Source organism: Camelina sativa, chromosome 20 (genome assembly GCF_000633955.1).
Source record: "Camelina sativa cultivar DH55 chromosome 20, Cs, whole genome shotgun sequence".
NCBI classification, from domain to species: domain Eukaryota; kingdom Viridiplantae; phylum Streptophyta; class Magnoliopsida; order Brassicales; family Brassicaceae; genus Camelina; species Camelina sativa.
Window position 1 is genome coordinate 8,266,347 of NC_025704.1, and position 21,240 is coordinate 8,287,586.

At 32.5% G+C, this 21,240-nt stretch overlaps 7 protein-coding genes and 1 pseudogene across 8 annotated transcripts in view; 3 read left to right on the plus strand and 5 right to left on the minus strand.

The window, feature by feature from the left end:
- LOC104770007 overlaps positions 1-432 on the minus strand; it is a 2,120-nt gene extending 1,688 nt beyond the window's left edge. The window contains exon 1 of the mRNA XM_010494351.2: positions 240-432. Within this exon, the coding sequence (XP_010492653.1) occupies positions 240-340 (101 nt within the window). The 5' untranslated portion in view covers positions 341-432. The remainder of the gene's footprint in view (positions 1-239) is intronic.
- Positions 951-2,871, plus strand: LOC104770008. Of its 2 annotated transcripts, none has more exons than XM_010494355.2 (6): positions 951-1,219; positions 1,357-1,569; positions 1,664-1,830; positions 2,189-2,274; positions 2,374-2,437; positions 2,557-2,871. In XM_010494355.2, the coding sequence occupies exons 1-6, from the start codon at positions 1,100-1,102 to the stop codon at positions 2,585-2,587; spliced, it is 681 nt and encodes a 226-aa protein (XP_010492657.1). In that variant the 5' UTR covers positions 951-1,099; the 3' UTR covers positions 2,588-2,871. The 2 variants fall into 2 exon arrangements, with proteins under 2 accessions (XP_010492657.1, XP_010492656.1); XM_010494354.1 differs by having other exon boundaries at positions 2,189-2,270; positions 2,369-2,437.
- LOC104770009 lies at positions 3,178-3,732 on the plus strand. The gene has a single exon (XM_010494356.1). It carries the CDS (start codon positions 3,178-3,180, stop codon positions 3,613-3,615), a length of 438 nt encoding a protein of 145 aa, XP_010492658.1. The 3' UTR covers positions 3,616-3,732.
- On the plus strand, positions 4,625-5,337 carry LOC104770010. Its single transcript, XM_010494357.2, has one exon. The coding sequence runs from the start codon at positions 4,742-4,744 to the stop codon at positions 5,129-5,131; it is 390 nt and encodes a 129-aa protein (XP_010492659.1). The 5' UTR covers positions 4,625-4,741; the 3' UTR covers positions 5,132-5,337.
- LOC104772314 (probable polygalacturonase At3g15720) lies at positions 5,786-7,674 on the minus strand. The gene is made up of 6 exons (XM_010496945.2): positions 7,507-7,674; positions 7,266-7,406; positions 6,942-7,100; positions 6,559-6,848; positions 6,354-6,462; positions 5,786-6,256 (listed from the first exon to the last, which is right to left on the minus strand). The coding sequence occupies exons 1-6, from the start codon at positions 7,672-7,674 to the stop codon at positions 5,846-5,848; spliced, it is 1,278 nt and encodes a 425-aa protein (XP_010495247.1). The 3' UTR covers positions 5,786-5,845.
- LOC104772315 lies at positions 10,884-12,102 on the minus strand (annotated as a pseudogene).
- Positions 14,395-16,327, minus strand: LOC104770011. The gene is made up of 3 exons (XM_010494358.2): positions 16,042-16,327; positions 15,018-15,232; positions 14,395-14,925 (listed from the first exon to the last, which is right to left on the minus strand). The coding sequence occupies exons 1-3, from the start codon at positions 16,135-16,137 to the stop codon at positions 14,592-14,594; spliced, it is 645 nt and encodes a 214-aa protein (XP_010492660.1). The 5' UTR covers positions 16,138-16,327; the 3' UTR covers positions 14,395-14,591.
- LOC104770012 (zinc finger AN1 and C2H2 domain-containing stress-associated protein 13) lies at positions 17,594-19,774 on the minus strand. The gene is made up of 4 exons (XM_010494359.2): positions 19,493-19,774; positions 18,573-19,202; positions 18,284-18,473; positions 17,594-17,852 (listed from the first exon to the last, which is right to left on the minus strand). Exons 1-3 carry the CDS (start codon positions 19,589-19,591, stop codon positions 18,297-18,299), a joined length of 906 nt encoding a protein of 301 aa, XP_010492661.1. The 5' UTR covers positions 19,592-19,774; the 3' UTR covers positions 17,594-17,852; positions 18,284-18,296.

The following is a 21,240-nucleotide window of genomic DNA, read 5'->3' on the forward strand; positions in this document are numbered from 1 at the left end:
TTTTTTTTTTTTTTTTTTTTTTTTTTTTTTGTGTTATCACCATATATCATATATGTACGTGACATAACACAACAATCTAGACAACCTATTATGCGATATTCAGTCTATGTTCTAATTAAAATACGTTTTTCCCTTTAGTTTCTTATCCATTTCTTTTCGAGAACAATATATTTACGAAACTTATGAAAATGAAGAACAATGGAGGGAGAGTGAGTAAGAAGAGGAAGAGATAGAAATACCGAGAAGCGAGGAGACCAGATGCGAAGGGGCCTGAACGAACACAATTGACTATGTGCTTCCCGATCACCACAGCAACAATGCTCTTCGATTTAGCTGCCATCCACTCTGTTTACTCTGTTTCTGTAGTACCAGAGAGAAAGAGAAAGAGAAAAGAGAAGAGAGGATAGTGAGTTGTGAGTTGAGTGTGTGTGTTTAAATAATATTTAGCGTGGAAGAGATGGGAGGAGACATAAAAAGAGAGCACACCATACCATACGATTCATGTGTGCTCCGTTACTTTCTTAGAAAATACAGTAGTCTCGAATCTCGATTAGTCAAATCAAATCTAACGTCCCCGTTTGGGTTTTCGTTTGACGCCGTTAACTCTACGAATGTAACAACCGGGCCATAGGACCTCTAACGGGCTTTTCACAATTAAGCCCATCATGTAAAATTTAAAGGATAGATGATGTTGATGACATGATTGCCCCTTTGCTCGTACAAGCAAGAAGCAAGACACAAGAGCATGGTCAAGTCAAACAATAATCAAAGGTTACACTGAAAACGTGATTGATTTCGTGGATTAGGAATATAATTAAAATCAAGAAATTTTATACTAATAATCTAATATTCAGAAATATTTGTGATCCTTGTTTGGGGAAAGAGTGTGTGGACAGAGTGGACCGTGTGTAACACACGAAAATGTTGCGATTACCACGAAAAGGTTATCTCTTGGAGCTTTTGACACATCACCACTAAAACAAACAAAAAAAACTTCTCTAGGCATCATCCTTTTACAAAGCAACGCATGCAACAAGATCGAAACTAAGAATTCAAACAAGCTTTCGTCGTTCGGATCACATTAGAAAGAGAGAGAGAGATGGCAACGTCTGGTGCGATTTCAGGAGCTACTACTGTCTCTTCCTTCTTCACTAAAACTGCTTCAACTTCAAACCCATCTTCAAAACTCCATTCCTCCTCTGCTTCTGTCTTTTCCCAGGTCTCCTCTCTCTCTCTTCTTTTCAATCTCTTTACAAACGAATTTGAATTTCTTAATGTGGAGGGTCGAGTTTGATTTCTCTTGAATGTGATTTGGACTTGGCTTCATCTAAAAGTATGAATCTTTGTGTGTTTTAGAAATCTGTGTTTCAGGGAGTGTCTTTGGAAGATTCGAAGAAGAGTGTATCAGAGATCTTTGCTGTCTCTGAGAGAAAGATCGGAGGGTTAAATGGGTTGAGGAGATTCGAAATCAAAGCAAGAACAGCAGCTTCCAAGACAATAGAGGTTGAAGTAGACAAGCCTTTGGGTCTGACTCTAGGACAGAAGCAAGGCGGTGGAGTTGTCATCACCGTGAGTTTTTTTTGTTTTACTAACTAACTCTGCAATGAAGTGGCATTCTTCTTGTAAACATGTTGTTTGATTTATTATCATGGGGGTTTGTCAGGGTGTGGAAGGAGGTGGGAACGCAGCTAAAGCTGGGCTTAAATCAGGAGATCAAGTTATCTATACAAGCAGCTTCTTTGGAGATGAGCTTTGGCCTGCAGATAAGCTAGGCTTTACTAAAACCGCAATTCAGGCTAAACCTGATTCTGTCTACTTTGTTGTTAGCAGGTGAGTGTTATGTGTTTGCCTCTCTTGGTTTAATTCTAAGATTGAAATGATCATAAATCGTAGCAGATAGTTTAATTATGTGTGTCCTTTGATTCTTGGCACAAGAAAATCAGTGAAAACATAAACTCTTTATCACATTTTTCCATGGTCTAATGCTGTGGCTGATAAGTCTTTAAGTTTTCGCAATACTAAGCTTCACAAATTGGTACTTGAGGTTTCTTGTGATGCATTGGACTCGCCTCCCTTTAACAATGGTGGAAATTATGTTAAATACATATTGTGTCGATGTGTGTTAGAGGAGAAATGCTTTGTGTGAGGTTCTTGATTGGTTTCTGATGTAATTTTTTATCATACACAGAGGTGCAGACGTTGATGTCAAGAAACTAAATAAGCGTCCGGCTCCTCCGAGGTTTGGAAGGAAGTTAACTGAGACTCAGAAGGCTAGTAGCAATCTTTTGTTCCTATATGATTGCATCTTAAACCCCTTTTATAGAAGCTTAACTCGATTGATTTGTCTTAATATCATTCTCTTTTGCAGACAAGAGCTACTCACATTTGTCTTGATTGTGGATTCATATACACTTTATCCAAACCTTTTGATGATCAAGTGAGTGTGAATCTTCTAGTTTCAATTTATATTACTTTGGTTTCAGTTGCATAACGTTTTCGGTTTTTTTAGGTCTATATCTAGATATTTGTAACTAAGCTTTTGATGTTTTCTTCCAGCCGGACACATACGTATGTCCTCAATGTATAGCACCAAAGAAGAGGTTTGCGAAGTATGATGTGAACACAGGAAAGGCCATAGGAGGAGGATTGCCTCCGATTGGTGTCATTGTTGGCTTATTGGCCGGTCTTGGAGCTGTTGGAGCTTTGCTTGTCTATGGTCTTCAATGAAATTTTTGACTCTATGTCAGTGAAACAAGTCCTCCTCTTAATTGAGCTTTGTAATTTTGTAAACCAAGAATGAATGTTTGATGACGTCAACTTGGGAGTTAATTCATTGTAAATCGTTTTCAGTTATAATTTTGGTTTTCTCAATTATAGTCCAACTAAGAAAAAAAGTCTAATTAATCGGTGGTCTTTTAGTTTTTGGCCAATGGGAGCTTTTAAAAAATGGTCTCTAATAATATAATTATGTAATAAAGAAACTAATCAAATCGTAATTTTATAAAAGAAATAAAAAGAAATAAGGAAAAACGAGAGAGTAATATTTACAAAAGAATCAGTTTTGTAAATAGATAAACTTTCTAGCTTATATAATATATAAACAGAATTCATTTCACACGATCTTCAGAATCACCATAAATAAATCAACTTCATAGAGTGTAAACATCAACAACAAAAATGTCAAGAGCAAAAGACTATGAAGATTTCAAAGAAACTTTCAAAAGATACGATGAATATGTAGATGGAGAAATTTCATGGAATGAATTTGGTTACTCACGTTTACGCAAACGTTCCACTCCTGTAACCAAGTCTGAAATCAACAAGATTTATGTAGAGCTTGGAACTCGTGGTGAAGATAGAGTATTTGGAGAAGCATCCAAGTTTCCTGGTAATCTTCTAATTCTTCCATCTCTCTCAGTTAAACCTAAACTTAAGGATATGATTAATGTGACTCTGCCAGAAAAAGAGTCTAATGTTGTAAATAATTCGGACAAGAACGAAAAGAAAACTGAGGATCAAGCTCAAAATGCAAAGGAACCTCTTGAAACTATAGAGATCAATGAAGATTGGGTTGTCATAGAGGATGACGATGATAAAGACTTTGAATTATGTTAGCTTTTTGGTTATTGGATAATTCTTGCTTTTGATGTTAAACTGATTCTTTTGTTTAAGATTTTCATGGATCTTTTCGTTTATGGAGCTTTTGTTATTCTTTTTTGCGTTATTATTCATTCAATGCGGGAAACAAACTAACGACTTTTACATACATTTCATATATTTTATGATAATAACATTAACGTTCTGTATTTATCCACTAAACTAAAAAGAAAAAGAAAAAAGAGTGATTTACTAAAATTTTGGAGCTGTTGGAGCTTTGCTTGATTATGGACTTCAATGAAAATTTTGAACTATATGTCAGTGACATTGAAACAAGCCCTCCTCTTAATTGAGCTTTGTAATTTTGTAAACCAAGAATGAATGTTTGATGACGTCAACTTGGGAGTTAAATCATTGTAAATCATTTTCAGTTACAACTTTGATTTTCTCAATTATAGTCCAACTACAAAAAAAAAAAAGAAAGTCTAATTAATCGGTGGTCTTTTAGTTTTTGGCCAATGGGAGTTTTTAAAGAGTGGTTCCTGTTTTAAAAATTGCTAGGCGCTAGTCGGGCAGTCAGCGTGAACCTAGCGCCTAGCAAGAGAATCGAAGATTAAACGGAAACTAGTTTTAAGGTAATTTTATTAAATTAATAATAAATAAAATATATGTATTTTATACATTAGTTATTGTAAAATATCATTAAAAAAATACATATTTGATTTTAAAAATAATTATTATATATAAAATTGAGCAAGAAATAATCGGATTAGATATATTATAATTAAATTACATATATATAATTAAATAATCGATGCTAGATGGGAATTAATTATTAATCAATTTTGCGGTGCGTAATCTGTACTACTAGCCAGAGATTTTAAAAATAGGGATTAGAGGTATGGAATTGGAAACCAATATATTGGGCTGAGGTAATAAGGCCCATTGAAACCTCGACGTGTGAGACGCGTACACCTCACAAACGCCACGTGCTTCATCCTCCGTACATCTTCTTCCTCTTTTTGTACCAAAAATCGAAGAAGACCTAAACTTGCTCACTAAGAAAAATCAAAAATCAAAATCAGAACCGATTCAGATCTAAAAAAGCCTCTTCTTCGTAATCCATCAATACCTAAGATCCAGAATGGCTCTCGAATGGGTTGTATTAGGCTACGCAGCAGCGGCAGAAGCGATCATGGTGATTCTCTTGACGATGCCTGGACTCGACGCTCTCCGCAAAGGATTGGTTGCTGTGACTCGTAATCTCCTCAAACCTTTCCTCTCGATCATCCCTTTCTGTTTATTCCTTCTTATGGATATCTACTGGAAGTACGAGACGAGACCTTCGTGCGACGGCGATTCGTGTACTCCTTCTGAGCATCTTCGTCACCAGAAATCAATCATGAAGTCTCAGCGTAACGCGCTTTTGATCGCCTCGGCTCTTGTTTTTTACTGGATTCTTTACTCTGTCACGAAATTGGTTGTTAGGATTGAGCAGCTTAACCAGAGAGTTGAGAGGCTCAAGAGCAATTAAGAGCCCTCCTTCTTCGTCTTAAGGTCGTTTACTGTTTTTGTCGAGTTTCTTTGGTGTTTTCTCTACTTGAGTCGTCTTTTTAGGTTTTTGGTGTGTTTCAATGTTTGATCTGGAGTTGTAAGGATCTTAATATATATGTTAATCTGTGTTTGGTCTCTGATTTGGTACTCGTTTGGATTTTAATTAACTCTTAAATCTTCCCAATTGATGATGCTTTACGCTTGGAGAACATTGTTTAATTGTGTTTTAAACATCTTGGTTTGATATAATCATGTGTAACGCTCATCAACTTAGGGACTTACTCCAGTTAATGGAATAGGTAGCTAATTAGGCTAAGCTGCTCTGCTCCATGAACATCTTGCAGAGTTTATAATCATAACTTTAATTTGATCTCTCTATCAAGTATCCTCCTTTAGGGAGTTTTATTGTTCCTTTGTGTCTGTGGTGGACACAAAAGTTTCAGTCTTTGTTATATGAACCTAAAAACCCAACTTTTCTCTGCAGGATTTATTGCAAAGTTACCCAACTGAAACATCAAACATTTATTCAGCCAATAATTTAGATCCACTTTTAAACTTTTCTAACTGAATTAAACTCGGATTAAAACGGTTCTCTTCTAACAAAAATGAGAAGAATCCAATTTCTTTTTTTTTATTCTTCCAAGTTCTAAGGAATGGATTTCAGTTTCACCATGAAAATATATATTTACAAGAATCATAGATAGTACTTTTTAAGACATGTTACTTTCGAATCATAAAAAGACCCATGAGCATTTTTGCATGAAGCAAACACCTTGTGACCTGTTGTCGCTGAGTTCATATTCACATTGTCCATCACAATACCAACACATCCCAAGTCTGCATCGCAGTTCAATGTGATAGCTTGATCGCTCGCTGATGACCCGTGTATTCTAGTGTAACGCACATCGCTCACTTTCACTCCTTTGCCATTACCGGTCTGAGATTTTGGTTTTGCCAAATGACAATTTTGATATCTATTAGATGACTTGCCCTTTCCTCCATTTGTTCCCCCATTGTGATAGCTCTGGTCGATGATAATAGGGTTTTCGGATGCAACCATGTTAATATCCATGAATGAGATTTTCCTAGCATATCCTGATCCGTTCTACCAAACACACTCACACATGAAACCGGATTTAATTGAGAAGTATGCTGAAGAAGATCGAGTATCAGTGATGAAGAAAAGAAATATAATGGACAACCTGGTATGTCTTGATTCGGACACCATTCTGAGTGTGTGTAAAAGTGCAGTTTTTTACCCTCACTTCTTCAACGGTTGCAAAATCTCCATTTACTCCAAGGCTTCCTACACTATAATATCAATCCGTACTCTCTATATGATTATTTTACCTTTGTGTGTATTATATTATATGATGATTGTTTGTGAATCATGGATTTAAGATTCACCTGATGCCATGACCGGGGCCACAGAAAATGCCGGTTATGTTGATATCAGAGGAACCACTATTAATGGCAATGCAGTCATCTCCAGTGGCAATCACTGAGTCGTGTATGTTAACTTTTTTACAGTTTGATATGTCAATACCATCGGTGTTGGGACTATCGCCGGGTGCAGTCATATTTAGATCCGAGACCTCGATGTTCTTTGAACAACTTAGTCCTACATGACTCCGAGGGCTGTTCAAGTGCCGGAGATTAGAAATCCTAAGACCATTACAGTTGTTGAACTTCATTGCCTATGAAACCAAAGTAAGAAACAACAAAAAACTGATAAACGATTTGACCAAGGTTCATAAATTTGAGTGTGGGGGTCTTGCAAATGGACTTACAGAGGGGCGGTTATTAACGTGGCCCCACCACAAAGAACCACGACCATCGATGGTGCCACCTCCGGTGACAACTAGGCCGTTGATACTGTCAAAATGAATCCATGTTGGGTATCTTCCCGCATACCAAGTGTAACTCGGTGCCACAAGATTACCTTTTATCTAATGTAAATAAATCACCAAATCAATTAAACAATTGTTCAAGTTATGGTCGTAAACAAGCTAAATGTCAATTTCTAATAAATTCATTTTCACATAAAGGTTGGACTATTCAAAGAGTTTGAAACTAATTAAAGAAAGAAGATTAAAGTAGTTAGTTATATATACCATAAAGGAGATAGAGGAAGAGGTGCATGGACCGACGAATGCAAGAGGCTTAAGCATGAATGTTTTCCATTGAGGCACTAGAATCTTTGTATTGCCTCTACTTCCTCCTTTACATACAGCTTCCCATGCCTTAAGAAAAGCCTGATAAAAAAACATACATAACGCAAGCACATACACACTTAAACAAAGATTATATATACCAATTTGATAGTGTGATGATTCTATTATGTAATATGCACACCTTAGTATCATCGGTCTTTCCATCGCCAATAGCTCCGAAACTAGTGACACTTGTGAATCCAGGGCTTCCAACTCCGTTGTTAGCCTTTCGAGCTTCTTCTGCTAAGCAAAAACCTAATTTGTTTATTCGAAACAAACATAAAAAGACCAAGGACAACAAAGATTTCATCTTTGGACGAGCCGTCGACGATGAGAATAAGTTTGAAGGATAATGCATTTCTATATTTATTTAAATGTATATAGGTTTGTATAAAGAAAGGTGGTTAATTAATAGATATTGCGTTTGTTTTTGTATTTTTTTAAGGTAGGCGATTATCGCTAATCACTAATTTTGTGTGCTATAGGTGGAAATTAGTCTTGAACTATAATTGAGATATTTTGAAATCTTTATAAAGTAAGGATCGTATATTGCTAAAAACATTATATAACTTGCGAGATGTGCAAGAACACGAGGTTTCTGTTTTTCCCATGTAAGCACATCGGTACCTTTTTGGCTCTCTGATGAGGAGAGTCTCTTCCGATAACTTAACATATGGGCTTGTTTGACAAAAACAAACTTGGGAGGGAGAGAGTATAATTTACCGTTTTGTATACGACTAATTAAAGTAATAGTTTACTTATTATATACTTGATTTTTTCAGTTTTTGATATAACTACATGATTGTTGTTTCTTGGAATGAATGTTTTATTGCTTATCTAAAAAAAGATTTAGATGCATCATAACTCATAAAGAAGATACCTTTGATTAATTGAGTCATTTTATATGATGAATCGGGGTGCACCACTAATCTTTTATTTTTACAAGAATCTTTTATCTAATTTATTTTACAGATAAATAAGTCTGTCATTAGAAATGAAAGTGACTAATTCATATCATTATTAGTATAACTAGATTTGGATCCGTGCTACAGCACAGGTTGAAATACATTTTATTATTTTTAAAATATTATATATGTAATTGTATATAATATTATTTAGATGCAACTCATGCAAATAATTTTTATTGTAAATATTATTCATGAAATGTAAATGTATTATGTAAGTCTTATATTATTAATTTTAACCCGTGTTAGAGTATATAAAATTATTAATCCGTGCTAGAGTGTGTCCAGCAGCTTCCGTGCTAGAGTATATAAAAATTTAACTCGTGCTTGAGTTTGTAAGTCTTAAAATTATAATATAAAAACAAAATTCAATATGTGCTCTAGCATGGCCCTAATTTTTATTGAACGTTATGGTTTATCAATAAAATCTGTGGAAAGTAAATTTCTAATATTGTGTTTAAAGATCTTTGGAAACAACTTGATATATGACTAAAATCTTCTGAAAATACAGTTTGAAAGATCCATGATTTTATTTATTACCATTAATATATCAATTATCAATTTGGAATATCTCCAATTAAGGTTGCACCCAATATTTAGGTGTAACCATTAATATATGAATTAATCTATAACCTATCTATAACCTATTTGTAATCATTTATAATTAATTAAAAATATAAAGTCTACAAAAACTATGTTGTGTACTTCTTTTTATTAAAAAGGAGATCATTTGAAATAACTCCGCGATTATAATTTTAAATTAAATAATATAATTTAATCACTATAATATAAACTATATTGTGTACTTCTCTTTATTTTATATTATAATATAAATAATATAAACTATGTTATGTACTTTTCTTTTATTAAAAAGAAGATCATTTGAAATAACTATGTTGTGATCTTCATGATATATTTGCTCCACGATTTATGGATTTATTATTTATTATCTATATGTTCCACGATTTATGGATTTATTATTTATTATCCCCTTTTTAATAAAAGAGAACTACACAACATTGTTTTGGTAGACTTTACAATTTTAATAAATGGTTATAAATGGTTATAAATAGGTTATACATAGGTTATAGATTAATCTATATATTAATTGGTTACAAGTTATAGTTCATATATTAATGGTAACAAATAAAATCTTAATTGTAATCGAAAATCATAAACGGAAAATCATGTTGTTTCCAAAGATCTACAATCACAATATTACCAATTTATTTTTCTGAGATTTTATTGATAGACCACAACGTTAACCAAATTATTAAAGGAGATTAAAATATACTCTCAATCATAAAAGAAAGTACACAACTTTTTTTTGTATAATAAAATGGAAGTACACAAAATTTTTTTATAGAATATATAACTTTTATAAGTTGGTTACAAAATATATAAATATATTAAATATAGGTTGGTTAAGTTATAGGTGAAATCTGTGGGCTATATGAAATTACGAATACACTTAAGAATATCTCAAAGAATCCTCTTAAAGATAATATTCCAATGATTTATACAATTTCCAAAAAAAACTTAATTATTCCATATATTGTTACACCATATATAGTGTTAGGCATAAAAATATAATGTTAGGCGTAAAAAGGAATAAAATCTTGATAATTAATCACACTTAATCATGATTTCCGAGATTTTATTGTGGATTTCAAAATAAAATATGACCTAACACCTTCCAAGCTTTTAATATAAATCAATGTCTTTAAAACCGGACCGGAAGGTGAACCGGAAGTCTTTCGGATCACTGGGTCAACAAGTCAAACCGATTGAATTACGGGTCAATTAGTTTATTAGTTTGATTACGTTTTATGAATATAACATCTAATTTTCTATAAATATATGAACAAAACATATATAGTTAAGTATTAAACAACTAAAATTAATCTTTTAAATGATTAGATAAAATAACTAACTGATTCTTTTATAAATAACAACATTTATTTTTAATTTTGTTTGAGTTTAAAGTGTGACCAAAAATAAAATATTTTAATTTGAGACCGACAATCCAGTCCGACCCGCCGGTTTAACCACTGGTTCACGGGTTTTTAGCGGGGTTTTCTGGTTTTTTGCGGGTTTTAGTTGTTAGGTTTTTAGAGGTTACCTGGACCGGAATACCTATCGGATTGTGGTTGGATCGAACCGACCGGATGGTCCGGTTATGGTTAAAAATCATTGATATAAATCATTCAGATCTCTATTCACCAAAATACATCTTTCATATTCATACAAAATAATAATAATAATAATAATAACAATCGTTTCTCAGTTTACAACACTAAATTATCCTAGAAATTATAATACAGACAAAAGAAATTTCAATCCGTGCTCTAGCACGGGTACAAATCTAATCTATATATAAAGAGTTATCTTATGAAGAGTATATGATTAATGTATATCTTATATATAACCTATTAGTATGCATTTGTAACCATTTATATTTTTTATAAAGTCTACAAAACTTAAGTTGTGTACTTCCTTTTTATTAAAAGGGGATAAATAATTAGGTAGTTGATAAATACATTGAACTTTTTACTTACTTTAATAGTAACAAAGATATTAAGATATAGTACTTCTTACATGGTACTACATATTTCATTTCCGTCAAAGAAAAGACGGTATCGAAAAGAAGCTTTGATATGTCTTTATATTTGATCATCACAATTGAGTAATCTAAATCATGCAAATTGGAGACATCCACATCTGGAATTACTCTCCCACGTACATTTATCCTCATCATCAACATTATTATCCCATTCATCATAATCTCTATAAGCAAAGGTCTGTGTGAGTTTCATTGAGAGCAGAACACACCATGGTTTCCGGTTCACATTATCTTCTGCCACTGCGTCAACTTATAAGCACATAACGAAGAAGTTTCCTGATTTTGGATAACCTATCTGGACCAGTGATTGCAGAGCAGGTTTCTTCTTCTGTTACTTGCAAAACCGATGCTGCTTTTGCTTTATGCGTCCATATTTCAACATTTACTACATTGCATTGCAGATCCATAAGAACAGCGAAAGCTTAGACAACAAACCAGGTCTGTCAGTTTTTGTAAGCTCAATCACAGAGAAGTCAACGTATTGTTTGACACCAATAGATGGTCTCATTGATGGACTGAAGCAAGAAGACTCATCAGGACAAAGAGACTGCAACAATCACACACCAAAAAAAAGTTGATAACCATATTATCAAAACTAACCAAAACTGAATATAAACTAAGAAAATGATCGCTATTACTTAATGTACAAATATAATCAAGAACGATATCATCGGTGACTTTGTTCCCTTCATGATCAGTAACATTGGAAACATCCATGAACCAGCCACCATCAAATGAGATATAAGCTTTCTTAATGGTGAGATTAAGCTCAGTTAGAACTTGAACAACCTCCAGAAATATTCAATATTTATTCGCACTATCCACCTATAAAAAAACACAAAATGTTTATACTCATTTCTTCTATTCTACCCAAACCAAACCTAACCCGGTAAAAATTTTGATTACCTTAATGACAGTGACATACTTGCATACCTCGTTATCGATCAGAACCCTAAAATGAAAATCAAATGAAAAACTCAGCCTAAAATCGAAAAGATAGATCATAACTTATGGAAGAAGAACAAAACAAAGTTAATTTACCTTGGTGGATTCACTCTTTTAATGAACTTTGCAATCTCATCATCCATAGCTCAAACAAAAATCTGGAAAAAACTAATATTAATACGAATCGAAAACACAATTGATTCAATAAAACGAAGACCCCTTTAAAAAGGGAAATAAAAACAAAGACTAAACCCTAGAAAGATTAAAAACGAAACAAAGATAAAAGGCCTAAAATTGAACAAAATCCAGTTCTGGAAACTAATCATCCCGGTGGATGAGGGAAATCAGATCGAGCTTGCTGTTGTTCTCCGCGAGCGGTTCGCTCGTCCAAACCGATGCAGAAGAAAAGCTCGACAAAGTTTTTTTTTTTTAATTTGAAATAGTGAATATTTCAGAATGTTGCTATGTAAGAAAAAACTGGGCTGAGCTGTATTAATTGTCTTAATTTAATTGGTTACATGTTTTAATTGTTGTGTCACCTCCAGAATTGTTCTCAATGCTGATGTGTCAAGCTCTCAAGAGAAACCAAAAACTTTTAATGTATTGATTATAATTACCAAAAAAAATCATTTATTATTATTGGTTTAATAATAAATGAACAAGTCATGGATGAATAAAACCAAAATGAAAATGACTAAACACCAAAAAAATTATCAAACATTCGTTCATCTAATTTTTGTTTCTTTAGTTAGATAAATAAATATGAAATGAATAAAGATGAAATATATGTCATGGATGGATAAAATACGAATGATAGAATAATATTTGCCATTTTATTCATTTTTGTAATATTGCGAAAAAAGAAATGTGGTCCTTTGATTTTTTAGGTTTTTAGCAGAGTAAATGAAAAACTTCTTATATAAATTATAAAAACTTAAATGGAGCAATATTTTAACAATTTAATTAATTTGCGTACCTCACAATTAGTGGAAAACCGATCCGGTCCGATCTTAAGTGAACTAGTCAATTCAGAAACCAAACCGAAGTAGTTTAGTTTTAAAATAAGACAAAGAAAGTGTAGTATTGAAAGGAAACAACACGCGTGGATCTAAAGAGAGTAAAAACAAGGAAGAGAGTATTTTTTAGTGGTAAGGGTAAAATATGTAATTAATATAGAAAATATAGAGTATATAATATTTATATGGTTAGTATGGTTAGTGGGTTAATTATAATTTTTTTTTGAGTTACACAGTGCAATTCCTCTATCTTCTTTATGAGTTATATATGATGAATCTATTTCTAGATAAGCAATAATTCATTCATTCCAAAAAATTAAGCATTGTAGTTAATATTTATATCAAAAACTGAAACAATCAAGCATATATCCTACTATATTAATTGAGAAGTACAAATATGAAACTAACCTTAAAATGTGTAAAAAATTACATTCAATTGTCATTAAAACAAATTAATTAAGCTTAATTAACTAATTTAAATAAATATAATTAAATTAAAAATAAATAACACTCACATATCAAATATTAAAAAAATCTAAAAAAATCTTTAAAAAATATTTTCTCTCTCTAATAAATTATGGACGAAATTACTAATTATTTTTTAAAAAAAATATATAAACCAATCAGAATTTTAAAAACTAAGATTTTATATCCAAGTATACAATACACTTAGTTTTAATAACTAAATTCGAAGATTTTGTTAAGATTTCAAATTATGATTCTCCTACCATCTTTATTTTATTTTATTTACAAATTGTTTAGAACTTTCATATAATACTTATGATTAATAAAATGCATATTCTTTTCTACATATGTTGTGATTTGAATTTTTTAAAACGAAGATATATTACTCAATGTATGAAAATGTGTGTTTTAATTTCCACATTGGCGGGTTGGTAAAACTAAATTTATATAGATGATAAATTAATAATTTTTATTTACTCACAATTATAATATTAAAATTACTATTTTATATTTCACAAAATATGATGCAAATATAACAAATAAACAATATAAAACTGTAATAATATGTTAAAAGTAAAATACTATAATATTCTAAAATAATTAGTATTCAATAGACTAATAGATTTACATAACAATTAAAAATAAATATTATCTCAAACAAAATAACTTTAAAAAAATAAAACAATAATTTTTATTATTATATTATAAATTTTTAGAAAAATGTTGATTCGTGCTCCTAGTGTAAAATATTACTTCACGATTTTTCATTTTTGCGGTTCATTTGGATAGAATTTATTTTCTAAACAAGCATAAATCTTTTTATTCAATAACACGTGCCAAACCGCTTTGGTCGGACCGGTGGTAGATATTACAAGAAATATGGTTTCCAAAATATGACAAAATGTCACCTTACCATACAATCTTTTGTTTATGGTCAAGATTGTTTCAGACGAACACTTCTCCATAACCATTATTGAGGTTTGTTGACTCACAGAAATAAGAAAGAAACAAAGAAGAAGAAAAAAAAGTACACAATGCATAATAAGTGACGTTTTTAGGGTCCAAAGGTTTTCTACTTCCAACAACATTAGCAATCATTACAAAGTTTCATAGTCTTTAATCTTCTCACATACAAGAATCACAAACACAATCACTTTTTATCTATATGCCCTCCTAAACCTAAAGGTGCTTCACAAGCAACGCCTTGTCTGTTTTAAGTGAACTGTCTCCTCATGTAAGTATCCTCATGAACAAAGACAGGATCTTCTACTCTCTCTGGAATCTGAGCCTGGCCCATTGCTATACCTGCTCCTTGGTTCGCCGGGGTCACTGTGGCAGCAACATTTTGCTTACTTGAGCTCAAACATAAATAGTAGACAATCCCGAGGGCAATAGTAACAAGCGAAAGCACAGCACCGGTAGAGAAAACGCCCGGTTTCACAATGTAGCAAAAGTAGGGGCTAACAATATCTGTTGATTCATCGATGTGTTCACCGTTGAGTGCAGCTCCAGTAAGCAGAACAAGGAAAGCTATTACGAAAGTGAACCTAAAGCAATGCGATGAAATCATTAGTTGTAAGCATATTACAAGTAGGAAACTTAGAGCAAACAAAAGAACAAGAAATGATGAGAGAATTACCAGGAAACAACAAAGCAGATTAAGGAGATAATCCACTTACACCTCGAAGGAGAAGGACCTTTTCTACAACAGAAACAACTGCTCGAGACACTGACTATTATCTGAGCCATCACCAGAAAGAGAGCTGAAGTGAAGCCGAGATCGTGAGCTGGACTTCTTGGATAACTGCATTTTTTTATTGAATTTGTTTCGGTGGTAACCTTGACTTGAGATCTCTGTGTCGTTTCAAGAGAAAAATGAGAAGAAACAAACCTTCAGACAATGTTCGAAACGTTGCACAAAACAAATCAGAGACAACCATTGGCTTGGGAAAAAGTGATTGTACACAACAAGAAGAAAAAAAGTTTCAAGAACTTACTAACAAACAACTTAGTTCAAGAGAATATGATTAAGTTTGAGTAATTGATCATACATACCCTGCAGAATCCTTATGACTAACTGATTCTACCATAGATCTTTCAACTCAATCGACCAATATATAAAACTCAATTAAGAAAGATTATAACTTTGTTCCATAAACTGAATGTAACATGGTGTTATTCCAAAACCCATAAATGAACTGTGAGAAATACTTATGAATAAAGACTTGGTTTAAGTGGAATGTGACAACATATGAATACATATGCAATTACCAAATTATACCAACATGACACCAAAAAAAACAACTCTCTACCACAGAGTCTTTACAAAAAGTCAAAAACTATTGAACTAGCCAACAAGTTCAATGAGGGGGAGCCATTGCTGTTTCTTTGACAGGTAAAAATTCCCAAAACCAACGAGTTCCCCACCAATTATTATTCAACTCATATCTCAAAGATTGAAGCTTTCATCTCAAACGCATTTCAGGCAAAAACGAATTTCAATAAAAAGAAAAGAAGACAAAACCCACAATAAATACAACTTCTTTAGAGAGTTCTTATCTATATCAGCCACCATATAGAGATTGAAATTAACCACTCAAAATCATGAGACAAATCACTAGAAAAACAGAACAAAGGAAAACAAAAGGGAAGAAGAAAGAAACCTTGATTCGAGTAGCTTCAGCGGCGAAGGCAGTAACAGCTGATAATAAACCAAGTAGAGCTAAGACGCAACACATCACAACCTTTCTCCTCTCCATATCTCTCTCACTCCCAACAACTCCAAAGATGCTTCCTTTTTTTTTTAATTATTCTCGATCCTTCCAAGTTCCAATTTTACTGTTTCTCCTTTTTGTTTTGGGGGTTTCGTCTTCGTTTGTAAGAAAACGAAAAGTTGGTGACAAACCCATTAAACACCGGACTCACTTTTTCAGTCGGCAAAGTAAAAAGTAGAGGAATTGCACTGTATAACTCAAAAAAAAATTATAATTAACCCACTAACCATACTAACCATATGAACATTATATACTCTATATTTTCTATATTAATTACATATTTTACCCTTACCACTTCAACCACCACCACCCCCTACCATCACAACCACCATCCCCTACCACCACAATCACCACCTCCGGCCACCATCTCCGGCGACATCTCCGGCGACATCTCCGGCGACCTCCTCCGGCGATTTTTTCCGGCGACCAACTCCGACAGCCAACTTCGGCGATCTTCTCCGGCGGACAACTCCGCCGGCCACATCCGCCGGTCACCTACTCCGGCCACCTCCGGCGACCCCCTCCGCCGGCCACCTACTCCGGCCACCTCTGCCGGCCATCTCCGCCGGCCACCTCCGCCGGCCACCATCACCACCATCAACCACCACCTATCAACACTAAATTGGTAATTTTCCCTACCCCTAATCCTATTTTCCTAATTTTTTCAAATATATGGTTATTTTCTTCTATGGTTTTATTGGTTTGGTCAGTGAGCAAATTCACCCAAGAAGATACCTTTGATTAATTGAATCATTTATAATTTTATACGATGAATCGAAGTGCACCACTAATATTTTATTTTTAAATTGATTAATTTAGAACTAGAAATCCTTCGAAATTTGTCCGAAAATGCATGTTAAAGTTTTAAATTTAGACGTTTGGTGAGTGGTGGTATTTTAACGTTGTGTATTGATGTGTAAAAGATATAAATGTAAAACTTGAGAAAGTGAAAGAAGGGTTTTATTATGGATTATGATTCCAAGGGGTTGACATACACATTTATTCAGATTATTATTATTATATAGATTTCTTAATTATTTTCTAATAAACTCTTGTTTATTTTATTTTTAAAATAATGTAACTTCAGTTAACTTTAAAGTAATTTAGTTTGATTTCAGTTCTCAATGTATAATTCTATAAGGTTTTAGCCTTTTCCTTTTTTTTATGAAAAGATAATATTTTATGTTATTTGTAATAGTTTTGATAATTTGTTATGCTTTCTACATTTTATGTTATATAATAATTTGAACAATTATAAAGTAAAACAGTGTTTACACATCACTTTAAAAATCATCTATCTAATTCGTAAATTTACATTATATAACTATATTCAGAAAATAACATTTTGTTTTCTAATTGTACATCTTTAATCTCTATATTATTAGGATCGAACCTAAATAACGAATATAAAGATTATGCATATATTATATGGACACCCAAGTCGAACAAAATAAACAACAACGATAAGATTAGTAAATATGTACACTTGGGTTTTAATACCAACCCGCAATTACAATACCAAACAAGATAGTAATTGAGCTGTGTTACGGTTTACTCTAAACACCCAAGATTTAATAAATTCATAATTAGCTTTTAAATAAAAATTTAAATCTTCACAAAATAGAATAAAATAAGATTTATTGATAGGTCTTGTTCTTCTTATGGTTGCACATTCCTGTCCACCTTGTTGTTTCCTTTGGCTGCAAATTAAGTTACCGGAAAAGTAACCAAGTTAAGTATATAACATTTTGTAACATGTACAACATAAACATATGATGAATGAGACCTAAGCTCTATGGAGCATTTACTACTCACTAGTATAGTTAAACTATAAGCATGTTCTTCTTTTCCTTCCATTTTGTTTTGTTTTGTTTTCTTTTTTTTTTTTTGGGGGAGAAGGGGAGATAAAATACAAGATCCTTTCTTCATTAAGCTCTGTAATATTAATACATTCAAAGAGATTTGTCCTTTTTCTGTATTTGGAAGAAATGCAAACGCTCTATTTCGGTTTTATAATTTAAAAACCTAAAAAAGGTCTATTTCAACTAACAAACAAATGTGTAGTTTTCATATAATCATCTAGATCTAGTAAGGTTAATTGGAAATGAAGTAATAGTTAACTCAAAATGACCTGAAACAGGAGCTTATTCTTCTGAGTCAACATTATCATCTGCTTCATTTTCCACTTCAAGTTTCGACTTCATACCAACCTGAAGATCCGAGGATGTAGTAGCCGAGTGATTGACACCAGAGGATTCAGGTTGATTGAGCGTTCCTTTCTGCTTCAGTAGAGCGTTGTGGTAAGCTTTGAGATACGCATCCTGAGGCAAAACCGAAATAAAAAATGTATTTAAGATTACGGAAACACAAGACACAAAATGTTACTATGGGAATCTAAATAAACAGAGAGAATGGCATGCCTCTAAATCCTTAAATTTTGCTGCTGCTTCTTCGTGACTAATCTCTCCTCTTTCTTCCCTGGTCAGAACCAATCCTTCCCTGATCATCCAAGGGACGCGTACCAATCCAGAATCTCTACCTACCCTGGTCCGACTCAATCTAGAATCTCTACGTACCCTGGTCGGATTCCATCTTTTCTTTCTAATAAGTGCTTCCGCTGAAGCCAAAAGACTAGACGATCTTGAAGATGACGATGATGATGATGCAGGAGCACTTGTAGCTACTTTTGTGCTTTCACTCGTCGAAAACGAATCAGGCTTCTTCGGTCCAGGACAAAAATGATCAGGTCCAAACCGATGTTTCAAGCAATGATCTATGCTGCAGTCCCGACATTTTATGGTACAAGAGAATGTCAAGACTGCTCCACACTTTGGAACAGGACATTTCGTCTTCTTCTTCTTCTTCTTCTTAACATTTGAGGGATCATCACAAACTGAATTAAGATGTTCCTCCCAAGCTATGTTTGGAACTTCGTCGGGGTTTAACCGAACTCCTGTCGCACAAAACGGACAAATAACCACTGTGACATCTCCTCTGTTTCCTTTTGGACAATCGTGTTTCATATAGCTACGATGATCCAGACAAAGCACCTACAAAAAAAAACGAGTGTCAAAAGTTAGATAATTTATTCCGATTGATTAGAAGCAAATGAATATGTTCACTCATATTGTTAACATATTTAAGAACAGAAATATATCAATCAGCAACTGAAATTGAACAAAAGGAGATTCATAATTTTCCTGTTCTAAATCATAAAATTCACCACAGATTAAGAAAATCACATTGTTCCTCTCTATTTAGAAAAAATCATGCAACACTGTAGATCGTAGAAACTAGCGAGATCTAAGAATCAAAAGCGAAGAAAACATATGAAAGAGACCTGGAGGCAGCGATCGCATGTCAACGGCAAGAAATCGAGCTGCTTGCAAACATTGACGGCGCAGTGTTTCCCCAGATCTGGAAATTCCGGAGTTCCCATCGAAATTAGGGTTTCAAAACAAATTCCACTCTCGAGGTACGAGGAACGAAGAGAACTAGCTTAATCAAAAATCTCACTACTTTGAAAACAATATCGGGTCGAAGAAGAGAATTGACGCGGAGAGAGCGATATAGGTTAACAATATATCTTTGTTTCGACCTTCTTCTCCTTTTATTGGTAAAATTCCCACACAAAAAAAAAGGGAAATTTGCAAGAATACCCGAAAAAAAAATGTAAATTAAACTTTTAGCACACCTCAAAATAAAAAAAAATAAAAAATGGATATTAGGTGGATAAAAGGAGATCATAATCTTCCATCTAATATTTCATTTAAAAAATAAATCAAAATTAAATTAAAAAACAAATCAAATTAAGGAAACATATTCTGTATACTTTTAATTAAAGAAAGTTAAATAAGTTTAGATTTTAAAAATTAGAATAAAATTATATGTCGATTTAGGTTTACAAACGAAGTGCTTAGGGTTTAGATTTTACAATTAAAAGGAAATTATATGTCGGTTTGGGTTTAGAAATGAGGTGGTTAGGGTTTAGATTTTACAATTAGAACGAAATTGTATGTCGGTTTGGGTTCACAAATGAGATGGTTAGGGTTAAGATTTTACAAGTAGAACGAAATTATATGGTTGTTTGGGTTCACAAATGAGATGTTAGGGTTTAGATTTCACAATTAGAACGAAAATATATGTTGGTTTAGGTTCACAAATGAGATGGTTAGGGTTTAGATTTTATATATGTCGGTTTGGGTTTATTAAAGAGCGGTTTAAATTTTATAATAATGTATACAAATTTTATTTCCTTATTTTATAAAGGAGTGAGTGGAGAAGTTCACTCCTAACGGTGAACCCAAGTATTGTTCTATTAGGTGTATCTCCTATCTAAACTAATATTTTTGCAGCACTCAAAAATATTTTTTTGAAAAGTTTTCGCATTTAATGTCTTTTAATGCTATATTCATATCCAAACAAGTTTAGTTAATTCTTTCTACTATCCTTATTCCTTATAACCAAACAGAATTAAAATATTTTAAATATTCATATATAGTATTTTATAATTAATATAGGATATTTAAAAGATTTATTCCATATTAAAAATATTATTCTCCTATCATCTTTTTTATTTTAAATTTTTAAATGTAGTGAATCATCATATAATACATAAAATTAATAAAAATGTGTATTTTCCTACATATATTGTGATTTGAATTTTTTTAAACGAACATATATTTACTCAATTAATATAAAAAGTATGTGTTCAACATACATATATATAGTAAATTATAGAATTTTAAGAAGTTTATAATTTATAACTGATATATCTAAATTTAATAAAAAGTTTAAAATTATGAATATTTAAACATATTGAATTTTCAAAATAACATAGAGAATTTGTTAAAAATGCCCCTTTTGATATACCCCTTTTCAAAAATACCCTCTTTTCTGGCCATTTTTATTTATGCCCTCTTTTAATTTTTAATGACCATTTTACCCTTAGATGAAAATTATTTTATTCAATAAAAAGAAAAACAAAATTTTCCCGCCAAAAAATTTCCGACATATTTTCCCGCCAAAAATTTTTCAAAAAAATTTTCCCGCCAAAAATTTTTTTGTCAAAAAACTTTTGATAAAAAA

What these genes read in the sequence shown, in the direction of transcription:
- LOC104772314 (XM_010496945.2), bottom strand. Translation starts at nt 7,674, where the DNA reads ATGAAATCTTTGTTGTCCTTGGTCTTTTTATGTTTGTTTCGAATAAAC. An exon ending in GAAAGACCGATGATACTAAG is followed by an intron (nt 7,407 to 7,506) that starts GTGTGCATATTA and finishes TTTTTTTATCAG; the next exon opens with GCTTTTCTTAAGGCATGGGA. An exon ending in TCCGAATCAAGACATACCAG is followed by an intron (nt 6,257 to 6,353) that starts GTTGTCCATTAT and finishes TGTGTTTGGTAG; the next exon opens with AACGGATCAGGATATGCTAG.
- LOC104770011 (XM_010494358.2), bottom strand. Translation starts at nt 16,137, where the DNA reads ATGGAGAGGAGAAAGGTTGTGATGTGTTGCGTCTTAGCTCTACTTGGT. An exon ending in CTGAAGCTACTCGAATCAAG is followed by an intron (nt 15,233 to 16,041) that starts GTTTCTTTCTTC and finishes GAAACGACACAG; the next exon opens with AGATCTCAAGTCAAGGTTAC. An exon ending in ATCTGCTTTGTTGTTTCCTG is followed by an intron (nt 14,926 to 15,017) that starts GTAATTCTCTCA and finishes GCATTGCTTTAG; the next exon opens with GTTCACTTTCGTAATAGCTT.
- LOC104770010 (XM_010494357.2), top strand. Translation starts at nt 4,742, where the DNA reads ATGGCTCTCGAATGGGTTGTATTAGGCTACGCAGCAGCGGCAGAAGCG.
- LOC104770012 (XM_010494359.2), bottom strand. Translation starts at nt 19,591, where the DNA reads ATGGGAACTCCGGAATTTCCAGATCTGGGGAAACACTGCGCCGTCAAT. An exon ending in CATGCGATCGCTGCCTCCAG is followed by an intron (nt 19,203 to 19,492) that starts GTCTCTTTCATA and finishes TTTTTTTTGTAG; the next exon opens with GTGCTTTGTCTGGATCATCG. An exon ending in CAAAATTTAAGGATTTAGAG is followed by an intron (nt 18,474 to 18,572) that starts GCATGCCATTCT and finishes GTTTTGCCTCAG; the next exon opens with GATGCGTATCTCAAAGCTTA.
- LOC104770008 (XM_010494354.1), top strand. Translation starts at nt 1,100, where the DNA reads ATGGCAACGTCTGGTGCGATTTCAGGAGCTACTACTGTCTCTTCCTTC. An exon ending in GCGGTGGAGTTGTCATCACC is followed by an intron (nt 1,570 to 1,663) that starts GTGAGTTTTTTT and finishes GGGGTTTGTCAG; the next exon opens with GGTGTGGAAGGAGGTGGGAA. An exon ending in GTCTACTTTGTTGTTAGCAG is followed by an intron (nt 1,831 to 2,188) that starts GTGAGTGTTATG and finishes TATCATACACAG; the next exon opens with AGGTGCAGACGTTGATGTCA.
- LOC104770009 (XM_010494356.1), top strand. Translation starts at nt 3,178, where the DNA reads ATGTCAAGAGCAAAAGACTATGAAGATTTCAAAGAAACTTTCAAAAGA.